The sequence below is a fragment of the Amphiprion ocellaris genome, chromosome 14 (assembly GCF_022539595.1).
Source record: "Amphiprion ocellaris isolate individual 3 ecotype Okinawa chromosome 14, ASM2253959v1, whole genome shotgun sequence".
Lineage (NCBI taxonomy): Eukaryota > Metazoa > Chordata > Actinopteri > Pomacentridae > Amphiprion > Amphiprion ocellaris.
This window is the reverse complement of record NC_072779.1, coordinates 4952979-4978504: the sequence shown is the minus strand read 5'-3', so window position 1 is coordinate 4978504 and position 25526 is coordinate 4952979. Positions and strand designations below refer to the sequence as shown.

General features: G+C 39.4%; 1 protein-coding gene across 2 annotated transcripts in view; it reads right to left on the bottom strand.

Moving 5' to 3' along the window:
* The window catches only part of fstl4 (follistatin-like 4), a 257662-nt gene that overhangs the window by 124011 nt on the left and 108125 nt on the right, over positions 1-25526 (bottom strand). For both annotated transcript variants that reach the window (XM_023266557.3, XM_023266556.3), the window contains one exon: positions 4560-4802. In XM_023266557.3, coding sequence (XP_023122325.2) covers positions 4560-4802 — 243 coding nt within the window. The remainder of the gene's footprint in view (positions 1-4559; positions 4803-25526) is intronic.

Below are 25526 nucleotides of genomic sequence, written 5' to 3'. Positions count from 1 at the left end.
ATCACCTCTCCTGTCTGTCACAAACAGCAAATCCTTTGCCAGACACCTTTGAGAACACCAATCCTATCAATTCAGAAGCAGACTACTGCCTCCTTCAAGCTGCATCAAAGAGAATATCTGGGTACCCACAGATAGTCGAGCTGTAAACTCCTTCACCTCTGCAACTGTGTTGCCTCAACAGGTCTACAGTAGTTTGAACCATTAAACCACTTCTCCTGTTTCTCCCCACTGCCTGAGGAAAAAAATCAAATAAAAATTTAATTAAAAACATAAAACTAAAGGAGAGCTGCCCTCTCTCCTTCAAAAAAGTCTACTTTTTCTCTGAAGCTCGGATAAAAACTTCTGACACTGCAGGATACATACAGAATCCACAAAAACTGAATAACAAAAGAAAAATTAAAGCAAAACCACACAAAATTGACAACAAACAAGTCAAGATGTTGGAAAAAGGTTGGATAAAGTGGTGACAATGGTGACAGTTAACTTTTTAGTTGCTAAAACTGTTGAACCTCATTAACTACTGATGCAGAATGTCAAAGATCTCAAATTAAACTTAACACAGCAGCTACATAATATGGCTCCTTGCATCAAATTTGTGGGATTAGTATGAAAAACAGTTGCCTATTTTTATCACGTCATTGAGCAGAGAAGCAACTAGTGTTGTTGGAAAGGCCAAGTTGTGTGGTTTCATTTATTCAAGACTGGATCAACTAAAAACAAGGGACGAGAATAAAGACAAAAAGTGCATCTATGGGTTGAAGCAACATTTGGTCTGACGTCCAAAGTGACCTGGTGGTGGAACTGTGACAAAGAAGGTTGTAAATATGCAGAGAACCATACAAAGCTTCATGCATAAACAAATTTTAAATCAGCTCTCTAAATGGAAGCCAAAACAGAAAGGTCAGCACAAAAAAAGAATGTAGCTCTTCTTTCTTTTTCCAGAGTGAAGAGTTGTGGATCGGCTGTGTCGAGCGAATCACAATCACCCAGATATGATGAAACGAAAGCCTGCATAACTACAAGCCAGATTTGACACTGTGGCTTTGGCCATAGCCCTGAGCTGAAGGAAAGAGGCTTTCACAGCTGAGCTTTTAGGTTTATCAAATTTGAAAGCAAATTCTCTCTCCTCCTTCCAAAAAGAGATTTTTGGCTTAATATGTAGCTCTAGGGATCCAAAAGATCCATTTGTGACTGTGGAGGTCTTGGTCTCAGACTGAGGAAGAAACTTTTTGGGCATCCAGAATTAAATGTCGCTCCCAAAAATGTTCCACAAAACGAGTAATCAACAAATAAAAGAAAGAAACTACAAAAAAATTACTTTAAAGAGTAAATGCACTGCAAGGGAATGCCAATATTTTTCTATATAATACTGTTTTGTTATCCCAGTGCAATTACTGCAACAGATTTTCAAGCCTTTTCATGCTGACATATTTGGTAATTATATATCTATGTACTGGAGCACCTGCTAAGTGAAATAATGACACAAACTGAGGAAAAAGGGTTCAGTGTGGCTCATTCTGTAGTTGCCAACAGGAGTGTTTGGATGAGTTACACCAGCTGCAAACAAGGGCATGTTGTTGTTTTCGAGTTTCAAGTTGTGAGGATGCAGTCAGGTAAATAAAGTAGAATAAGGCCCCTAACAGGCAAACAGAGATGGTTACATGTCCAGAAGCAAGTTAACCACTGCACCACCTCTCGGGTTGTACAAACAAACTGTGGTTTTTGAATAATGACTTTAGCACACCGCTGTGACACTTCCAATGAAGTCTTTGTATGTCAGGTGCAATAATAACTTCCCATTCACACAGACACACGCATGATTCCCATGACATCTGACTGATTTCCAACATTTTCCATCTCCTGCTGGTTTGCATTCAGACATGAAGTTTAAGCCTAATGTGCCAACTGAAGATCTCTAATGTGGATTAGCTATGCATGGTGGCGTCTGCCAGAAATCCTTCGCTCCCTAATGTGATATGACTGAAAGTGCTGCTGTGTTGGTGTGAGCATGTGTGCATCTGGCTCCTTTTTTGTGCTGTGTTGACATGAAACCATGTACTCCGAATAACTATAGCTTCACTTTCTATTTTAAAATCCACACCCTGAGGGATTTTAAAACATGTCTAACACTAGTCTGACCTGAAAAAACATTTAAAGACGAGGAGACACCCACAGGTTCACTGCACATGTGCGTGCAGTCACAGGTAAAAAGTTGTTTACTTCAGTTTTCAAAAGCCCTACCCAGCCCTGTTGTCTTTTAAATCGAAGTCATGATGAAGCGAGTGAGCTGTTTTTGGATAACAATGCTGACTGTTCATGCTGACGGTGCAATTTTGCTAATGAGTGATAGTCGAGGAGTGAGGATTATAATGATTTACTATAGAGAACTGGTGATCCTCAGTAACCTAGTGGTGATTTGTGAGAGCCAGGATATCGATGTAAGCAGTAGAAGGGAGTGGTGTTTGAGAGGTTAGATAGTGTATATGGACTTAGATCATGCATTTATATGTGAAAATGTCCAAAAATGGCCACTGAGAGGTCTGATTTATGGCACAGGTTTAAATTTAAACTCATGATGACCTTTATAAGATGTGCTTGCACTGATCTAACATTGTTTTCCTTTGAATAGAAAACTCACTATTAGAATTCCACAATTACATTGATCATTAAATCAACTTTAAAGGTACCGCTGTTACTGATTTAGATGCCAGTGTTTGTGATTAGGGCCAACTGCCAGGTGAGTGTGCTGACTTGTACTGACAGCAGCATAATTATTGCAGCAGAACTCACAGGAGAGACGAATGCCGCACCTGATCAAATGGCCTTCTGTCCATGTGCCAATGCAAGAGCTTAACTATCGTTCTCCCAGACAAACCTGACCTCGAGCCACAGCCTTCAGCACCAAACTACAGATGATTTAATTCTTTGATCTCTACTGAATAGGTGGCTGACAGAAGCAGCATGATTTTTACAGTGATTGATGCTTGTGACTGGAGCATGACAGCTGGCAACGAGGTACAAAACAACTGCTTTGCTTGTCTGTACAACTCTATTTCTGTTTAAATGTTTCAACTTCAAACCACCGTCAGAGCCCCGGTATAGCCTTCAGATTGCTCAGATGTATGCTCCACAGGTATCAAGATGTCATTTGAGGGCAATTTTTACTCACAAAGGCTTCAAAAGAGTGAACCTGAGTCACATTCAGTTATGCAGCGAGTCATCAGAGGTACAGATGCTGTGTCACATCACTGTACTCTTGTTGTTGTGTAGCAGCAGCAACACTGCAAAAAATGTTCAAATCATAACAACCTAAAGGATGTTTACTGACTTTAAATATATATATTTTTTATTTCTCTGTACCAAATATGTGAAGTAATTTCACTTGATAACAGCTGAAGTTCTTATATGTGTTAAGATACTGCCATCAAAGAATAGGGGAAAATGGATATGTACATGAAGGTAATATTTTTGCAGCTACTTTTCTTAAAGCTGATTTAACCCTCCAAAAGCCAGCTGGTGGGATTGAATGGTTTGTGAGCTTTCACAATTGACAAAACTGAAGCATTTATCGGACTCAGAAGTTGTGAGAATCACCAGATTTGAGCGAATCATGTATGGTTTTGTCAGGAAAATGAACCAGATCTTACCTTAAAGTTGTAATATTTCATTAAAATCACTTTATTTAAAGTCTTTAACTTAAATTTTTACCAAAAACAGGCTGTTTGCAGAAGACTGTAAAAATAAATTAATAAATAAAAAAACAGACTTTGCACTCCTCAGCTCAACTCAGAATCTGTCTTCTAGCATTTTGTTGCTCTGTTGTGTTACCATAGAGGTGCAGGACATTATACTGCAGTAAAAAATGAGCCCAAAGTGACTATAAATGGGACAGGGGCAAAAAAAAAAAAAAAAAAAAAATTAAATTAAACTGCTTGGGTTCAGCGGGTCAATTAGAAATGAACAGTGTTGTATTCAACACTTTAACTTAATCATTCAACCCCCACATTATTGTTGAGATAAACACTGTTTAAACATCCCAAAGGCAATTTTGCCTTTTAGCTCGGTCCACTTTTGTGAGGAAAATCATTGCCAATAACATAAAGAGGCCATTGTTCCTCAAATACATCCAAAACAAAGTGCTGTCAGCGTTTTTGAGCAACAACAGATGGTGAACTAAATGAAAGACAGGCTGAATAAAAAGATAAAACAACACACCTGATGAAATGCCAGGGAGGGCAAGCGGCAACATGTTGTTGTGGGAAATGTAATCTTAATTTGGACAACCACCTGCATTTATGACAACACAAACATGACATGCATACTTCCTTTGTGTGTTTTCATAATTTTAGTTAGAGTACATATGCCGGGTGACTGGACTTTTTTCCAAAACTGATGTTAACATGTTCAAAAAACTAGTTGAACTCAGTCTTTTTGACATTGTGCAGCAATGCAACACTGTCATTTTGAAAGGTCTTAACCTTACTATGTGAATTGCCTTGAGATCACATATGTTGTGAATTGGTGCTATATAAAAAGAAGCGTATTGATTTTAGTAGTACCTTTGAAGAAGCAGTCCTTGCTGTGCACCACATAGATCCGTCTCCTCTCCAGGCAGGCGGTGCGGTAAACCTCACAGTGGTTCTCGTAAAACCTGCCGTCTGAGCCACACACCGGCACAAACGAGGGACGGCACTTTTCCTGGCAAACGCACTCGGCACGCCCGGTTTCTGCCATCAGCACGCACTGTCGACCCCGTCCACAGTAGGTCCTCCGACAGGGACCACCATCTGGATCGGTGAGGGCTGGAAGAGGAAGAAGAAAAACAGAGCTTTAAATTTTATGAAAAGAATGAAAGTAAATATGCAAGTTCATACAATCTTATGAGAGAAAATCCTTCTATTTTAACTTGGCTACATGAGTCTGAAACAGTCATGAGGACAGAGATAGAGATCAGCTGAAGTGGCACAATGCAAAATAAAATATATCTGTCTCATCAGCACAGATCCCAAATTTTGGGCCGAGGAAGACAAAAAGTATTGCTTTCTCATAGATTTGTCCTCTCTGAAAATACAATAACAGTGTCTAGTGTAGTCATTACCAAGAAAGCTTCTCTTTGGACAAGATGGACCATTAACAAAATTAAAAGAAACTTTATGAAACAGCAACCAGGGGGCCCTCTTTGGTATCTTAGTTCCTGAAAGCTACTAAAGAAAGAGAATGTCTCATCACACTGTTTTGGTAGTGAAACCTTTCAAACTTACAAAAAAATAAAGTTCTCCGCTTGCTGGATACCTACAGACCTTGATGCAAAAGCTCCTTAGATTTGGGATCACAGATGATCACAAATCATTTGGTATGTCTTCAGTACAGCAGGGAAAACCAAAAAATGTTATAAACTGACATTTTGTTTACATCCCGGCCTGGGTCTGGGATCTTTCTGCATGGAGTTTGCATGTTCTCCCTGTGCATGTGTGGGTTTTCTCCGGGTACTCCGGCTTCCTCCCACAGTCCAAAAATATGCTGAGGTTAATTGATCATTCTAAATTGCCCGTAGGTGTGAATGTGAGAGTGATTGTTTGTCTCTGTATGTAGCCCTATGACAGACTGGTGACCTGTCTAGGGTGTCCCCTGTCTTCACCTGAAGTCAGCCGGGATAGACTCCAGCCCTCCCACGACCCTAATGAGGATTAAGCGGTGTATAGATAATGGATGGATGGACATTTTGGCCTTAATTTGGGAGTAATATAAGCTATTTCATTACATTTGACAATGATGGCACTGCTTGACTACAATCTATTTTTTAAAATATGTCCTTTTGTATGGAAAATCTACCAATAACTTTATTCATTAGCATTGTTTTAGATATGCCAGTATAATAAAACACAGAAAAAATATAAATTATAACACAGTAGCATGATTTATACAGTATCCACCAGAAATAGAAAAGGCGGAAACAAACACCTCCACATCTGATTGCAGTTAGAAGACAGTGCTAACAAGGAGAAACCACCTAACTCTCTACAAATCAAACAACCCGGTGTCCTTATTAACACCTCTCTACACACATTCGCACGTACATATGCACGTGTGTATACAAACACTAAAAAAGATAGCTGAACATGTAGGAGGGCTCAAAATGAAACTAAAGCTCACACCTTTTGTCCGATCTGCTCTAGCTTCTGTCAACACACAGAAAACTTACCTTCTACATAACAGCCAGTGTCCTGTGCCAGCTACTCCTGCAACTGCACACACAAGCATCTCCATCATTACCATTCAGTGCCTGGGACACCTAGCTTCTTCCCTCTGATTTAATCTATTTGCACTTAAAGCGAGTCAAAAAGCTGCTGACCCAGCCACATGCTCCACCTTGGATTGATCTTTCCTGACTCCATGCGCTTGACCGGAACCTCTGCTCTCTTGTTGTGATCTGAGCCCCTATGAGCCTTGGAGGGGTTGTTGCAGTGAAAACTAGAAGCTCAAAAAAGGCACAAGCAATGAATTTGGTGCCTCTCAGTCAGTGGTAATGAAAAAGACATAAAATGAACGTGAAGAACCTTCCCAGAGTTTACACATTATTCATACGATCACGAGAAAGCCCAATCAATATTATGAAACATGAAATACTCCCACGCAGGCAGTCGTGATGTTGAATATATTGGCTGAGCTGCAACTTGGGAGTTTATTTGATTTAACATTTAAGATATCTGTACTTTTCTGAGCAGATAAATACATTTTACAATATAAATTTATAGAAATGAGACATATGGTTGACGTTAATGGTGCTTTTTAGTGACTCTGACAGGTTTTTAGTTTTTTTTTTTGACTGTATAAAGATTATTTTATTCACCATTAGAGTAGATTAGAACCCTTGAACTCGCACACACACTGCCCAAGCTGTTACAAAATCTATTCATGTTAAAAAAAAAAGCATTTTGGAGTATGCAGCCGTTACAGGCCTGCGACTGAGCATTTATCCTTTAAAATATACTGCTCTGAGATCAAATTAAAAAACTGAACTTTCTGCATAATAGCAAAGCTTCGCCTTAATTGAGTCTGCTATCTTTTATCACTGATTCTTCTTTTAAAATTTTCAAGCATTCAGCCTGTCTCTTTCTTAACCTTTGATGTTAACAAGCTCTGTTATTTGCCATGGAAACCAGGGCAGTCCTAAAGGAGGTGACTGTTGGCTGCAGCACTGCGAGAGACAAATTGCACGGCATGAATAAACTAAATGGCGAGGTACAAATGAAAACAACATTATGAAATGGGGAAAAGGAAAGTATAATTCTAGCATCAAAAAAAACCCCAAAAAACTTCAACAACATTCTAAAAGTTGCTGCTCGTAACATTTCATTTCAGTTCTGGGATGTTTTACTATTACAAGAAAATAAACGCACATCCTAGAGGGACTTGCTGGCCATTGTGTTCCTGCTGTTTTGAGTCAGTTAAGATGCTGAGACGTGGTCAGCTCTATTATCCTTCTGTGGAATATAAGTCTAAAAACCATACTGGCTTAACTTAAAAGAGCCCAGTCCACGCTCTTATAATCAAACTGCTGAAAACAGAAATTCAATTTGCCTGGAGTATAATCATATCTCAACTCTCAGCATATTCAATAATAGAGGTAATGCGCTGTTGTCGGAGGACAAAAGTCCCTTAATTGCATAAAGGCGATTTGAGAGCTGACGCACTGAGACACACTAGTGCACACACACACAAAAACACATGCATTAATACAGTAGCACTCTCCTACTCAGGTGTCGGTATGCAGGCGAGCGTATACACTTTTGTATTCAGTCACTGTGTAATATGCATCTTCTGAACTGGCAAATACAGGAACAAACACAAATGCTACTAAAACAATTAGTTCATCACTTAATGGACACAACGATTAACCAGCAAAACTTATAAAATTACTATTAACCCTCGCTAAATGAGAAAGCAATTTGAGGACATTAAATATTTAGTAAGGAATTTGTGATGGCCGTTTTTTCATTCGACATACTAGACATTAAATCTATCAATAAGAAATAATTGATAGAATAATCAATACTTACAGCTCGACACATGCACAAAAAGAAACAGCACAGCGCACAGGTATGTGCAGTGTGACCTGACTTGGTAGGTCTGACTACTTCTTTATCATAATTAAGTGATAAGAAGCAAAGGAAGCAGCGGTTTGGGGGTTTGCCAGGTAACTTCCCCCAAGAGGAACATGAGGGGGACAGAGAAGGATGCGGGGAGTAAGACAGGCTCAATTCCTTTTTATCCAGTTTACTAATTGTTCGGCGTGTCTCGGTGAAGTATCTGTGGGAAATGCAAAATAGCCCAGCTCCCTTGTGACCTTGCTGTTCATGTCAAGGTCGGGGACGATTACAAGATCGTTTGTATTCTCCAAGCGTGGGAGATTAAACGCTTAGCAACAACCATCCAGTGGCAGTTCCCCACCGGCGGTGCTTCTTCCTACTTCTTCTCTCCCTTCACTCCATCAACATCCTCCCCGTCGGCCTTTCCCCATTTTGTTTGGAGAAAAGAGCAAGTCGAACAACACCAACAATAGCCCATAAAAGTTACATTTACAATACACAGGCTGGCTGACATTTAGCTAAGTCCTTGTGCTCACATTCATCCTCGCAGTAAGTCCTTTGTCTCACGCTCTCTTGGACCATGCTGGCTGCAATTGTGGCTTACTTAAGAGGCTAAAAGTGTCGTCTGATAATCCTTCCTGTCTAAGCTGCTGGCACAGTACTTAGAAACGGCTCGTGCAAGATCAGGAATTCGGTGGTGCCAAGACAATGCCAGGCTGACCATCCAGTGTCAAGCCTCGCATCCTGTCACTCCGGCTCGTTCTTTCATTCTTCACTGGTTTCTCTGTCTTTTTTCCCCTCTTTTTATTGCACTGTGCATGTGTGTAGTCTCTTTGTGTCTTTGTCAATAGCCGTCCGGTCTAAGCTCAGAGAAATTGAGACCAGACATTGTCCACTATAATCACAGATTTCCAGGACATGTTTTATGAAGAACTCTACCGATAATTACACAGGAACATGGGGGATTTGGACAAAGTATTAAGACCATTTTGGCTTATCGCTGTGACATTTCTCAACAGTCAAACATAAGTTTTCCCTTTTTATTCCCTTTCATAAAAGCCTAAGTGGATGAGAGCATAACAGCACGACTGACTGCCTTTTCATTTGCCAGGAGACGCCACAATCTTGTCAGTCTCAGCCCTCGCTGAATCATTGTGATGAAGCTATTGGTAATTTGAATCCGGAGCGAGGCACACAATCTGTAAGTACACAATCACATATGTATTCTACAGCCCATCAGCATAAAGAACACAGCACACACACACACACACACACACACACACACACACGCACACACACACAGAGGCAGAGATAGAATCAGAATATGTCACTTCACTCTGGAAGCAAATGACTTAATGTCTAAATCCTCGCTCTATTTAGCACCTAAAATACGCCTCAATATATCTATACCTGAGGCGAGACTCTCAAGCTCCTTAAACCCCTTTAATATTTAAAGGCAATCACAACAAACTTTATTTATTTTGTGTTTAATCCACCTCCAGAGAGGCGTAGTTTGTTGTTTTTGATACGATCTCCTCAGAGAGACAGAGGGACACTGCCGAGCCTCTTACTAATTACACTGGAAGAACATGTGCCTGCTGATGTGGGACTCGCTGCCTGCAGCAGTATCGTGTTCTAAACTACCCCAATCCTTGGAAAAATAGAAGCTGCAGTCACAAACCCTTCAGGATATGGGAGTGGGACATTTACAGAAACAGAAGAATGTTTGTTTTTTTTTTTTTTTTTTCTGCCAGCAGACAGATTTCATTAGATGTGGAGCAGCTCTGAAAGTGTCCTTGTGCCATCTTTTCATTTCATGTGTTAGGTAGCAAATGTGTGTAAAGGGCCTGAAGTAGTTGTTTCTGAATGTGTTTTGCAGCCTCAAGAAAAGCCCAGTTACATCAGCTGATGCTACAGATCATTCTATTTGCTCTGAAGCAGATGTAGATAATTAAATATTGAGACGCGCCGTCAAACACCGTCTCCCCCGTGCTGCACAGTCGGACAAAGCACTTCTGACATGCACACTGAGCTGGAATATCAATGGACAACAGCGGCCCTTGGCGCCAGGTGAGATATGCTGTGGCATACACACAGATAAGAACAAACTGTCAGTTTTGCTGCATTGTACTAAAAATGATATTTTTCTGAGCAAACAGAGGATGTCAACTGGAATACAAATAACCTGTGGCAGAATGTACTGCAGAGAATTTTTTAGTGATCTGGGTATTTGAGACAAACTTTTTGCTCTTTGATTCGTTAAGATTAATTCCAAAACACCTCTTTTGGTCGAAGAATGACACACTTCCTAAAATTATCATAGAGAGAGCACCATCAATGACTATATTTACCTTTCAAAAATCACTAACATCATGAAAAACATTGTCATTTCTTTGTGTGAGGACACAGACTTAAAGTTTACTGAATACACGTACAACGGCTACTTATATCAATACATAAATCTACTGAATGAGACGAGACAACAGGGAGACTACGATTTTTCTGTCTTTCACTCAGGAACCTCAAAAATCATGTAAGATCATGAATTCATAAACACTCCTGCACAAAACCAGACATGGACTTCCAACAAAAACATCATTTTTTAAATTCATGATGTCTAAGAAAATGTACTAAATTTAACTGAGACAGAAAATAAAGACATTTGAGCACACTGTTTACCAGTTTTACTATGTGCTTCTGCTATTCTATTTGAGGTCAACTGTCATAACAATTCCAAAATATTTCAAGAAGAATGACTGGCAGCTGTTGGAACAGAATGCAAATTACATACAATATAATTTTATCGTAAAATTAACTCACTCTAAAATGAAACTGATCAACTCAATCTTGATGCCAAAATTGTATTTATGTTGAACAAGACTACAGCAGTCTCAGTAAGTATGCTGAAATGTAGCTGATAATGTGTCAGAATGAGTGCATTCTATAAATAGATTCATCACGGCACACTGTAAACACACTCAGCTGAGATTTATATTGCACTGATAAATTGTTTATTGCTCAATATGAAAATAAAAGCCTCAGAATCCTTTGAATTTGTGCCTCATTTTGAAGCATCAATATTATGGATGGATTTAAATGCTGCCCCAAAAACATCAACAGCGGGAGAACATCCCAAACTGGAACAAGAAAAGCACTCAGAGAGCGCAGTACTCCGCCTAGGCTGCTCAGTCGTATCATTTCTGACGGATGAAATCTTGACAAAATTTGTGGCAGAAATCAGGACACTATAGAATGTGGCCATAAAATGTAGATGTACCGACAAACAAAATGACCTTGTACTGAGCACAGACGTGTTATGCATGTGTACGTTATGTACGGATACCGAATCGCGTGACCTAAATATGTAGCAGGCAGCGGGAACTGATGGGAATCGGAAACACCCCCACAACTGAAAGATTCTGTCTCTTCCCAACTCACTCTGGACACAAGAAACTAGAACAACGGCAAGACCAATACGTTAAGTAACTTGAGAAGACAATTACATTTTATATTAACCTGCTTCCGGGGCTATTTTTCTCCATTAAGTGAAGCAAATTACCCATTACCTCCATGACCTCTTTATTAATGGCAGGTTAGCCATTACCTTGGTGTTCAGAGCATCTAAGAGGACGGACTGTAAAGTCATCACAGGCAGCCAACTCAAGCAGACTCGTCTCACTGTGAAAAATGTACTGCTGAAGACTGACATCTAGGCTGGGACATACCCAACACCTACAGTTCCAGGACACTGGTGGAGGCTGAAAAAAATATCATGCAATTACTATCTAACATTTGTAAACTCTTTCATGCTTGTAGGCAAGAAGAATCTATAAAACTGAAAAGGCACTAAGGACATACATAAAATTACTGGTTTAGAAGCCAATTAAAATTCAGATTCTTGTAGATCATGAACTAGTATCGGGACACAAGTGACTTCAATACAATCTATTTTTCCACGACGAAAAGAATGACAGAGATTTCAAGCTTAACCCTGACTACTTGTATGACATCACAAAATACTGACAGCGGAGGAACTTTTCCTGATTTCTGAAGAGGCCTGGCTGATGGTAAGCCTCAAGGAAGCAGTCATAGCTGATTAAGTGTACTTGTCAAGTGCCTTATTAAGACATGTTGACTCTGTTTTCCTCCCTGTCTTGATGTTTCTCTTGCTCTCCCCCTCGTCTCCAGATTATTGATTGAGAAGGACACAAATGAAAGAAGCAATCAGGTGAAAAGATGAGATGGTCGCTGCTGCTGTTTATGAAGCCTTGCTATGTGTTGGGACACATGTAAAGCCAGTTACATTTTTAATAACTGTGAGGGTAAAAGATGTGCATCGTGTACATGTCACTGCGATTACAACATATCCTACAAACAGATTCATATTCACTACTTTAGTAGTCTAAAACTATAATCCTTATGTGTGTCTGCCTCGTCTGAGGAAGCTGCAGGATTAAATTTAAAATAAAGGATAACTTGAAAGGTCAAATGAAGGAACATTATAATTAAGTGATATGGGATCGATCAAAAAGTTCCAAGACTGATTGTGTTGTGCATGCTCAGATTGCATCACACTCAAAATGGAACTTGTGCATGCATTAACTGTGAAGAAGATGTGTGGCCTCTGGCAGGTGTTCATTTGAGATTTCGCCATTGACCTCAAAGTGGAGCAGAGCAGAAAACACTACACTTGTTTCAGTAATTAGCCTGAGATGAATTAAGCTTCATGTTGAGAATCCTCACTGGTAATGAGAGTTGGTCAGTGGCTACCATCGAGAGAAGAAACAGAACAGTGGCAGAGTCTGCTGTCTCCAAGACCTCATAGCTTTCTTCAAAATTCGCGTGTTTGTGCATTGTGTGAATTTGCCGACAACCTGAACTGTGGTATGATTGCATGTGGTAGCACCTGGTCATAGCGTAGTGATTATGCATGTTTGATTTTTGTGGTAACAGCAACTCAGTTATTGCTTCCAAACCACCCTACTTGCAAGATTTGGTTTCCTGTGGTTTCTTCCCGTGTGCCAAAAATAAGTACATGTTGAACTGTTGCTGTTTTGACACAGTTTAGGAGATTCAGTGCTGTTGCAGATGGTGCTTGACATGCTTATATAACGTTAGTTAAAAGGAGCACTGCAGGAATACTGGGAGTGATGTGTCGCTGCACAAGTTGACTACTTCAACAGGAATGGTGGCTAAATTTAAATAGAAATGGTTTTGAATTTTTGTAGGCATAGTCTCAGAATTTTCTGATTTCAGTTCTGTTTGACAAAATATATTATGTGGCAAAGAGAAAGGCTGAATTGCCCTCCACAGAGCAGGACTACTCAGTCTGTGCCTCAGACAAAATATCACAGGGCTTATCTAGCTGGTTCAACTGATAGGTCTGTATTGATCTTCTGATCCCTTTGTATGAGCAGCTGCTCCACCGAGAGCCTCAGATCTCTAGAAAGAGTGACCTCAGAGAACCAGGCATCTTCCTGCTGCTGCTGCTGGGCTCCCATCATACTCTACAGTCCAGGTACTTGGAATTATTTTTTGGGGGGTTGTGGATAATGGTTCGCCTATGGAGGGCCCAGAACATAAAAACATGATGGTCCACTGCATATTGCTATTTTGTGGACCCACATGATTTGCTGAAACAGTTCTGATACTTGCATTCTCAACACAAACTGTGTGGCTGTATGTTATAAACCTTGAAGTTTATTATGTCACCTTCAGTCCTTCCCTCTAGCTTGTCTTAGGAAAATTTTGTATACTTTTCTTCATTCCTGGTAAGCTGAGGTTTGTAAAGACATGCTTAGGAAGTGACAGGTGTATTGTAGTGATAATTCATGCTGGTGTTAAGTTACCATTTTATACAAATATTCCGTCTTTTATTTTTCTCCACTGAGCCTTTCTGGGGAGTAATGGGGGCTGAAACCATTGCACTGGATGAGTAGAATGTGCAAAAGAGGATAAAAAAAAACAAAATTTAAACTAAGAATCAAAATCTTAATCATGAATTTCCAACAGAAATAGGGTTTTTGCAAGAAAATCTGCCATTTTGATCTAGGGACAATACAACATGTCTTTGAGGAAACATCGAGCACAATGAAAGAAGAGACATACAGCAGGAAAGTAAAACAGGAAGGCAGAAAGAACTGGTGTACCATCTGGAAGTACAAAGCTTTGACAGCACTGGGAAACTACCGTGACACCAGACCAGAGTAAGCAGGAACTCACACTAGGCAGCCATCAGTCACATGGTCACATTGGTTATGGTGTGACAGGTATCTGTTTCTCACTCTGTGGGCTGCTCACCCCAGGGGACTGGAAATAATTTGAGAGGGTGGCAGGGCTTCCTCTTGTGAAATAATGAATTTCCGATAAAGCCTCTGGGCTGTCCCCAATAATTATGTAGGAAGAAAAGCTGGAAAGGGGCAAAAAAAAAAAAAAAAAGAAAAGTTTAGCATAAGAGTTTGGCAAGCTCAAGTCAGAGGTGCTCAGAAGTCTGGCAAACGAGCATTTGCAATTATTTTAATTCTGACTTTGGAAGCCACAAGGGAATGCATTCTTTTCCTATTAGGGGTCACCACTACCATTCTACAAACTGGGTTATAAATGTGCATCGGTTTAAAGTAAAAAGTGTATTTCACTTTCATTATGACGGACACTAGTTATTTTATCCCACTGACAAACATTCCTTTTTTAATAGAACAACTTAATTGGATTCAGAACTTAATTAAATGACATGTTATACCGTATGTAAGAATATGTTTTTGCATCCATATTCATGGTTCTAGACGTTCATACAGCACTAATCCACACTGAATACAAAGTAGCCTGAGTGTCACGATTTGTTCATGAAAACATCTGACAATTTTATCCATGTGCTAGCTGCACACCATCTGCTCTAACTCCAGAGGGCTCAGGTTTCCAGAGTGTGCTTAGCTGTTCCTTACCTGCCTTAGTGTATGCAATAATGAATGAGAAGTGTTTTACTTAGCTTCATGTGCCTGTGGTAGAGATGTATACTTAAAAAAGGCCCAGATTGCTTCCTCTAATTGATCTCCAGGACTTAAAGAAGGTTGTTCCCACTCACTGCTATATTATTTACTGCAGTTTTAGCACTGCTGCACTGACAACTAAGGCTCCAGCAATATAAGTCTTGAGTATTAGTCCTCTTCAGCTGCCACACTCATATTTTCACATTAATGCCAGCATGGCCAAGGATGAAATAAGCTCTAAAATGTATTTTTTTGCAGTATGTTTGAGCAAGCATGAGAGCATGGGGAATATAATCTCAACTGGACAAAAAAAAACCCTCCCTCACATCTCAGTAGTATGTAGTGTACAAATGGAACAAGTTTGAAAAGAAGAAATATGCTTCCAGTGTTCTATACCCAAGTCTTCAGAGCTATATGATCTCAATCTTCAATTTCTCAAATAATTTTTCATCTCAGTGTTTGTGTGTCTGCAAATGCACATCTTGGTGTGTGTTTTCCCTTATGAAAAACATTGTTTTTCCATAGCTGTAAAGCCTTCGCATGTTATGCTCCCACTACACTCGATGCCTTTATTATCAAGAACATCTTAATCCCTCTGATCCATCTTCAGCCTCATCTTGCTTTCACCTCTCACCATTTATCTCTCTATTTATACATCTCTCTACAATATATACTGTATTTCTGCTGACACCATACCTGCACCTCCCTTCCTGCAGGGCTCTGGCAGAACAGAGACCAAGCACCCACAATGGCTTTGCTCCCACAGCCGGGATGACTAATAACCCCCGCAGGGCAAGAGGCTGCAGAGTTGAAGCACAAAGGTGCTTTCTCTGTCGGGTGGGCTTTGGCCGTTTAATGCTCTTTTCACACCGATATTGTGCTGTGAACTGAATCCACTGTGTACATTTAAAAGAGAGAGAACACCTCAACAGGACTTTTATCAAAACGCACAGAGTCGTCAGATAAAGAAAAATTATTCTCTTTACTCAGAGTTAAAAAGCAGTGCAACATGTTTGTGTTGTGTATTAGAGATAGACTGATGGTGTTTATAATTACTGCATATAAACTTGATTTTACCCTGGTTTTCCAGGAACAATGGAAGAAAAAATCCACAGAAATCGTTTGTAGTCAAATTCAGAAACAGCACTTTGTTTAATGAGTGTGTTTTTTTTATTTGTTTCTTAAAGCAAACACATCGAACAAAGACTCCAAAACCAGCTGAATCTTCTCTGAATTGGCACTTAGTTATTTAAAACTACAAATGTATTGTATCATTTTTGAAGGCTCAGTAATTTGATTAAACACACATCTAAACAGTATTACCAGTACTATATTATCTTGCAGGAAGTATTTTTAACAGTGTTTGGAAAAAATGGTGAGTACATACAAAAGATATTTTATTGCTAATGTTGTTAATTTGCTTCTGTAGTTGTCTCCAATTTGCAGCCCTGTTAAGCTGAAAAGTTGCTGAACATTTTTCACATTGTCGGTGCTGAGTCACCAACAGCTTCATGGTGGCACTGATGAGTGCAGAATTTGATGTTTTTAACAGATTCTGGTTAGAGGTAATGATTTTGGATTAATTACTAAATGAGACATGTAAAATAAAGCGATTTTGATGAAATATGGTTTTAAATGTAGTTCAAGAACCGTTGCAAAGTTGAAAATCTCAGAATTCTTTCCGTTTTTGGCTCTGATAAATGGTTGTATTTAGGCATTTTTTAAAAAAGATAGCATGACTTTCAAACTCGCCAGCAAGTTAAGGGGCTTTAAAGGGTTAAAACAAAATTTGTTCTTTGTTATATCAGAAGGAACGTGTATGTGATACTTAAAATAAGCTATAATGCTCATGTTGATCACAATGAAGTGACAATTCAGGAAACCCTGGTGGCAACTAGTGTGATTTTAATAGAACATTTCTGACAGCTGTGAAGCTCTGTGACGCTGTAGCTGTATCTGGCTTTGGATGCAACAGACAGTACTTGTTGGTAAAATCAATTCATTAGTGGTTTCGGCCTTCGGTATTGTGTCACATCATGTGCTATATGGACATGCAGTTGTATGTTAGTGCATGTTTGATAATTTAAATTCTTTCAGCACAGACTCTTTCTTTGGATTAATATATTCAGTTGGTCCTCAATCAAAGACAATCTAGGTTTGATGAGCAACATATATATATCACTGCTACACCTGCAGTATACACAACAGGCCAAAGTTACAGATGCAGTTTTATTTCCTTGATAATGGCAACGGCAATTCTAAAACAAAGGGATTTTTAAATTTGCTTTCAAACAAAAGCATTATATCACACTATCTTGTCATACATATACCGACTTGATGTGTGAATGCAGTTTTTGTAATGTATCATTAATTATCTCTATACTATCAGCAAACTGCAGCGACTGTATATTTAAGGTTGTGTTTGTAACACCAGTTGGTTCAGGTTACAGATACATCACTGTGAAAATAATTACAAAGTAATCAATTGTTAGTCAGACACATCTGTCAGAGTAGAACACATTACACGCCCCACCACCCTGACCTCCACACAAAGGCAACACAGAGCAGCAGCATGGCACATTGTTGCATCGTAAGATGTCTGTCATTTGATGTCTGTTAAACGCAGCAGACGTTGATATCTAGGATCTGACCTTCCAACAAGAAGTGTGATGAAATTGACTGCCTTTCTTAAGCATTAGTGACTGTTGTTATCCTGACAGTGCAGCTCTGCACATCAGCTGGCAATAACCCACATGTCACCAGCAACAATATGCAGGCAAACACAAGAAGGGCAGCTGTTTTGATGCACATCATATGCTGTAAGCAAATTTTGCTCTTATTACATTCTTGGCAACATAAATAATATACTATTTCCTGTATTTGTAGAGCTGTTGGTCTCAGCCATAGATCATGAACTATAGAATTGCCAAAATAAATATATTCTGGGCTGAGAGGTTTTGCTGAAAGCATATTCAAAGGCTTCTATGACAGAAAAAAAAACCCTTTATATCTATAAAGATGAAAAAGATTAAGAAGCTGTAGCTAAAAAATACATCATGTTTGAGACCAACATTTGCATAAGATTAGTATTATCAAGGGGACTTGTGTCAAGGAAGATTCACGAAAGATTAAAATCCCAAATGATGCGCACTATTATTGCAAATCACTGGGCGTCCCCCAGGTGATATTAACACTGTGCGAGGAGCTTTTCACTTCACGTCATCTCGAGCTTTGCCATTACACAGACTGCTGATGGAGTGGAGGATATATGCATGCTGAATTACTGTGTGGAAAAACGTGTGAGAATACAGATGCACTATACTCCCTATTGATTTTCTTATGCTTTTGTGCTTGCATAAATACACGAAGAATTTATTTTCAACTACAGCTGCCTTCTGTTGTTTGTTTATTTATCTACTCTCAGCAAATATGTTTGCAGTACAAACAAACACAAAGTTCATCAAGTTGTTCGTCAAGTTTGTGATACAGTTTTATATTTTAGCACAGCCCAACTGCAATACATAGAAGAAATTTCACCATTTTCATCAATGTGGAGAAGCAGCTGCAGTGCTCACACTTGAACACATAGTCTGGACACTAAAGAGAGGCAATAAAATATAAACTACGACACGAAACAAGCAGCTGAGTAACCAGGCTGGTGCTCTATACAATTACTGAGGGAGCATTATTCTGATGGTGATGGTATCGGACTGTAGTCACAATATACCTGACGGTATGTAAACAAGTGGGACCCGCTTGCTTGTTTGTGCTTGCCTTGCTAGTGTATTGTTACGAATATGCTCACTGAATTGTGACACCACACATTCAATTGCCTGCAGCTTTACACTCTTAAGCACTCTTCCTAAGCACCAGCAGCTTGTGTGGCCTTACATAAATCTCTATCAGAGCTAATGTTGTAACCTTTGATTTTCCCATCATGGCTGGCTGAATAACACACAGAGAAAAAGACTGAGAGTGTGATTGCACTGTGTATACAGTAATATGATAGCTTGGGATATTTAATGTTTAATGACGCATACAGAAGAAAGACTATTCAAACTGATCAAATTAAGCAAAAATGAATTTGGTTATGTAAACTAGATGAGATGTTGCAGTGTGAAGTGTCAACAATGACTAATTTCAGAGAAGGAAGAGGAAGTAACTTTCCACAGTCTTGGCATGGATCAGATTCAAAAACTATCAAATACAAAGCTAGAAGTTTATTAAATTCGGCCGGGTTATGAAAGAGCTCACTGAGAGGGTTTCCTCAAAAATAAATAAGATCCACAGACGTGTGCTTTTGTAGTCCTGCTGGCGCTGGAGAAACTTCGGAATAAGAGATAGAAGGAGAGATACAGAAGGTGAAAGATGATATGAAAAAAAACAAACCCACAAGATGAGCCTAAGAGAAGATTCGGCTTGGAAATGAAAGCCCTTCAGAATGCTGGGAGGGATCTGAAGGGGTGTATAGACCTTTATAGACTATCTCAATGAAACATAAAATCACATTTTTTTTTTAAGAAAATACACTATGACCCACAGTACTAAAAGCTAAAAGCTAGAGTTTTAAAAGCAGGGCTTTCCAAGCCTTTCAGGAATTCTACAAACTGAGTCACGGAGCTTGTTATGGAACAACTCCTTACTTGATGAACCAGGAATTTTGCAGGACAAGTAATGGAAATGCAAATTATTACCAACAGATGAATAACTGAGACAAAAAAAACATGTCATAAATTAATTTACACAATATCCACTTCACAACTGGTCACTTGAAGTGCTTAATGATATGACCATTGTTAGCAGTGCAAAAGGAAGATGTGTATTCTTCTATACACTGTAGATGGGCTTGGAAATAAGGCGACTCTACCACCTTCACCCTAACATCCTGTAGAAAGTGGTGTTCATCCCACTACTGGTATTCCAGGTACTGAAACATTTGGTGGTTTCCCTTTGCACTTCAAGACGGTTTGTCTTTTGTTTTTTTCCCCTAACAGGCGTATTAGCTAATAAGCTGTTTATCGTTGCAGGAACTTGTGGGCTGTTTTAGGGTGGCCCGAACCTTTGTGCGTATTCCAGCTGCAAGAATTTCCCTTGTCGATCCTCTTTCAGGGGCAGAAAAACACCTACTTTGGTGTACGTACTTCCAAGTGAGGGGTCAATGATAGAACTCAACATATATCCAGTAACTTTTATTTATTGCTGTTTGGCACACTGCGCAGTCGAAGCTGTCGGATCCTACACTACAATGGAAACAAGAAGGCTGGAAGTGTCGATTAGGCGGCCATTTCTGTCAACATTCACAGTGCCTCTCCCTGACCTGAGTTCCGGCAGGAGAACTGCCTAATGTGTTCCAAAAAGCTGACACATTAATTATCTGGTTTCTTTTCAGCCAAAACAAAAGCCATCATCAAAGCACTACAACTGTGCCACAAACACAGCCAAACAGCGGTTCAGCTCTTGTCCTTTCATTTCTGATAAACCTCTTTTAATTGTAGTAATAGCTAATATGTCATGATTTTACTGTCAAAAATCCACTTCAGACCAAATTGGAGGTGAAAAGAAATGTTGTTTTTAGGTTGTTATACTTTTGAATGCACTATAATAGAGATATTCAATGCATATCTGATGCTTTCCAAGTGAACAGTCACATTCATGAGCAGCAGTGACCTCAGTAGATAAAGACGGTTCCGAAGCAGGCAGGTAAAGACAGAGCCACAAACGGAAAAGACCAGAATTAGAAGTACTGAATAATACATTTACACTTATTCCTTCTTATACAACTGACAGGTCTAATGTTTAAATGATGATTCGCCTCAAGGTACCCAGGAGACATCATGGAGAAAATAGATGTATTTTTTCTTCTTCTAGGATTTAAATCATCAAGAGGGAAAAAAAAAACAACATAAGCCAAGGAGGAGTAAGGCACACACACTTGAATAAACACACCAGGCACAAACTAAACCAAAAAGAGAAGCTAATGAATAAATAAAACAGAAAAATCGCCATCTAAAATAGCTCTAAGCGAACTCTGCCCAGAGAGAGACGTTCGGTGAGCGATCTCATCAGCGCCGCTGTCAGGTCTGCTCGGTGGTCAAGAGAGCGGGTGTGGTGTTGACAGCTGGCTGTCATTACTCCAGAAGTGAGGCGAGACAGCAGGACAGGAGGGAGAAACAGACAGAGAATAAGCAAAGGAGGCAGGAGGTGGGGCAGAAGGAGGGGCCTGAGGAAGAAGAAATGAATAAAAAGAAGGGAAACAGTGTGGATGGAGGTGGATAAAGTGACCTCTTGACCTTGATAGAGTTGGACCAGAAGCCTGATTCCCTGGTGCCTGAATGCTGCCAGGGTCATATTGTCAGTTCAGCTTTTTATTTCTGTCTAAATCAAAGCATTTGACATATGCCTCATCAATTACTGTCTCTTATGTAGGCCTTAATACTTTATTCCACTGTGAGTTCACTGGATATCTCTGAATTTCAAAGATTTTAAATAAATTTACATTTTTCATGTGCAGATCCGAATGTTAAAAGGAGTTTAATATTGTCTGATATGGTATTTTACATTGCATCTCAAATATATCATGATTACTGTATTGACATTTTAAAAATCTGGTCACTGGCTTTGATCACCTTATGTACTTTTGATATAGATATCTGGACTAAGATAGAGATTTTCTATGTTACAATAACAAACAGAAGACTCTGCAGCATTGGTAGAGGTATAAACACTTAATACTTTACTGTCTTACATTTAAATCTCTGACGCTCTTTACTTTTTGCTCAAATTACATAAAGAGTGCTCTGCAGTACTGTGCAGATTATTATTGTCTATGATATGCAGATTTACTGCTTGACAAATACAAATTCAAGTAAGTGTATTTTACTAAATAATGAAGTGAATATTAATTATGTACACTAGCATACAGTCTTGTAAAATTTTAACCATCTTCTCTCACTTGGATCCAGATGATAAAATTATAGCAATATATATTGGCGGTACTTCATGAATAGCAACAAGAAAATAGTTTAGCAGACTACAATGCAAACCCTCCAAAAAGCTCATACCAAAAATGCAAAGCCTGGTTGCAAAAACAAGCCCAAGCATGCTCCCTCTGTGGATCATAAATAGCCTATCATATCCCTTGATAATAGAGGCTCTGTTGTTCTTCCCATTGGCTTCTGTGCAGGTCTGCTGAGGTGTGCCACCTGGACCTATCTCCAACCCCATTCGTGTACACAGGCCTCCTTTGCACTTGCAAGACGGACGTTGCGGACTACAACATCCTGTATTCCCCACTATCTACACCGATGCAACACACTCTCAGCAGCCTGCAAAGTCCAGTGCAGTTGTCACATCTGTTGATACCAGGATCAGCCAGTCACCCAGAACATTAACCAGCATGTTGCACCAGCTTCAGCCTGGTCGTCCTCCTTGCACCTTCAGGTTTTACTTGCTTGTATCAAGGTGAGCTCATTCCTTTATTTTTATTTGTGTGTGTAAATGTATTTATGTGTCTGTTTTTCCTAGTTGTGTTAACATTAAATTGGTATATGTGTACTGTGATAGTTACAGGCTAAGTAAGTTCAAAGAAAGGTGGTTAAAATCCTAATAAGCCTCTTTTTCCTCCTGGTATTTATTTATTTTAGGTATTTAAAAAAAGACTACTATTGACTGAAATAAAACATTTTAGCATGATAATTTGTTCAGCTATATCACCAAGCCCTACTCTCACACTCACGCAGATTATTATAACCTGGATTTGACTTCTGAAGACAACATCATCATGCTGAATTTGCCATATTACCAAAAATAAAAGACAGAGAAAATAAGGTGAGGGTGGACAGAGATTAGACAGCTCTTGGGCACAAAGGTTGACACAGGTGAGAGATGAGGAAAGGTGAATGACAGTCAGACAGAGAGTGGGATGAGATGAAGTGCAAAAGCAGTAAAAAGACTCAAAAGTTGAGAACAGGAGGAGAAAAAGATAACACAAAAGGGTGACAGACAGGAACAAGGGAGGTGTGAATGTGGGAGGAACACAGCGGAGGACAAAAAGAGAAAAGGATGGAGAGAGCAGAGGTAATCAGACGGGGAGGAGAAGGGGTGGCTGGAGGGCAGCTGGTGAAATGAATGCAGGCCAAGCATCGGAGGGACCACCACTGAGCGGCCAGTGTGTGACTGTGTGGGCGTTCTAACCATGTTTGTGAGTACAAGGCATAATGTGGTGACAGAAAGAGATAGTGAGTGGGGACAAGAGAGCATGAAAGTGAGAGAGGAGGGAAAAAAGAGATACATTTTAAAAGAGAGAGAGGTGGATCTGGCCCAATGTGTAGAGGATTAGGGATTTAAGGCTTGTTGGAACAGCCAGTCTGTTTACATGAGGCCAGAAATATGCCTCTTGCCTGGAGATGTGGATATTCTGTGAATCCAAGTTGGATTTAGATTCAGATGTTAAATTTGAGGGAGTGAACACAAGTTAACACAAGCAGCAAGTGCCATATAACTTGTTGTTAGTAAAAACGCTGAGGGCAATGTTTGTGCTGACTTAAAACTTTGCACACAAGAGTGTGACGGAGCTCATGCATTGTGCACAATAAAATTAAGAAAACAACAGTTGTTGTGAGATACTGTTTTGTTTTTTTGCCAAACTGTGCATACATTCACCTAGAGAAGGCGTGTAAAAGAGAAAAGACGCACAAAGCAGTATTATAATTTTTAAAAAGTATGAAACACAATGACTAACTGGTGCTTTGTTGTTTTTTTTTTAGAGGCGGAAACGTGGTTGAAGCGAGTTTCTTTAAAACCTGCTTGCTTGATGGTGAGTTCACAGAGAGGACAAGATGGGAACACTCAGCTTCAATCAGATCACAATCCATAATAGATGGTCATGTAAATATCTTATGAGGCAAGCAATGGAGAAAATGACTTGTACTCAGGAACACACACATATACACAGACACACACATGCACATGCACACAAAGAACCACAAGTGCAGCAGATAGCAGAACCACGAAGAGCAGACGTCCCTCACTGTCATGCAAAAAAAAAAAAAAAAAGTGTAATAGAGTGTATTTATCTAATATTCATGCACAATCTTAATGGATCTTTTATGTGGATGCTGTCTGTTTTGTCTGAGTGTGTGTTCAACACAAACAGAACTGTGAAAGACCAGAGTATGCTTCTGGATGTGATTTTCCACCTAAATAAAAAATATATTTATAACAAATGTCTCATGTATTTTACCTTATCAGTGTCAAAAAAAAAGTATCTTGTAGTAAAAAATAAATATCACTGGGAAAAATAGTGGTGTGCATGCTATGGCTGCATAATACTGTTTGAGGGTCATAATGTTCACACACACAATAGTCCTACTTGAAGGAAGTGCAATGTCAAGTAATGTACATTCAGCCCAACAAATCATGTTACAACTTTTTCTGAGTATGTGCATGTCACAAATAGCAAGAAACAGTAGAGAAAAACAGAAAAGTAAGATGTGGTTGCAAAAAGAAATACAATGCGGAGATGTTTTGGCTACAGAAAGGATGATGTTTACCAAAAACAGGCACTCTGTCAGCAGTGTCTTGCAATTGTTGCACCCAACAGGCAAGAGGACTAATTTGTTTGACCATTTAAAAGCATCATCCGAAAGTTCTGTATGATGAGAACAAGATCTGAATTCCATCTGAATGCCATCCCAAGTAAAAACCTTTCAAGCATTTCAACTGTCATTGCTTGAGTTCCACCAAAGAGAAAAAAATCACTGATGTGAAAACTTCTCACCTCACGAAAGACATGACAGCAATAAACAAAGTTACCATAAAGGGTTTTAAAAACATCACAAGTTGCTGTCCTACAGGTGTATAGAAAACACAAGGCACAAGTTGGAACAGAGCCCTACAGAAGTCTGCTGTCCACTGATTTTAATGAGGACTTCCAACCGAAAAGTCGCCCTTTGCAAATGGCATTTTTCTCAGACGATCATGAAAGTGAGAGCATCACAACAGGAATCCGAGAAACATTGTCTGCTTAGGGCCTTGATGAGACAACAAGTCTGAATAAGATCAGACAATTGCTGCCACTCTGAACAAGTGGGTCAGGTTGCATTGTTTTGGCCACAGACTGCATCTTTTAGTATTTAGTATTTATTTATTATTTTTCATATTGCAATATGTACTACAGAAAAACAAAACATATTTTCCAAATACGGATGCAGCCCAAATGTACACCTACACAAAAAATCCGCCTGTGTCCTGCAGACATTTCTTTTCTTTCATAAGGTCACATGAATCCACAAATGACTGCAAAACAGTCAGTCAACCTTTAGACTTCGAAAAACCTGGCAGTAATTTCCACAACAACCCTTATTCAATGGAAAACATTCATATAAATGCCTGTAAACCCAGTAGATATGTTTGAATCAATGTTAATATCATGCACCAACTTAGAAATTGT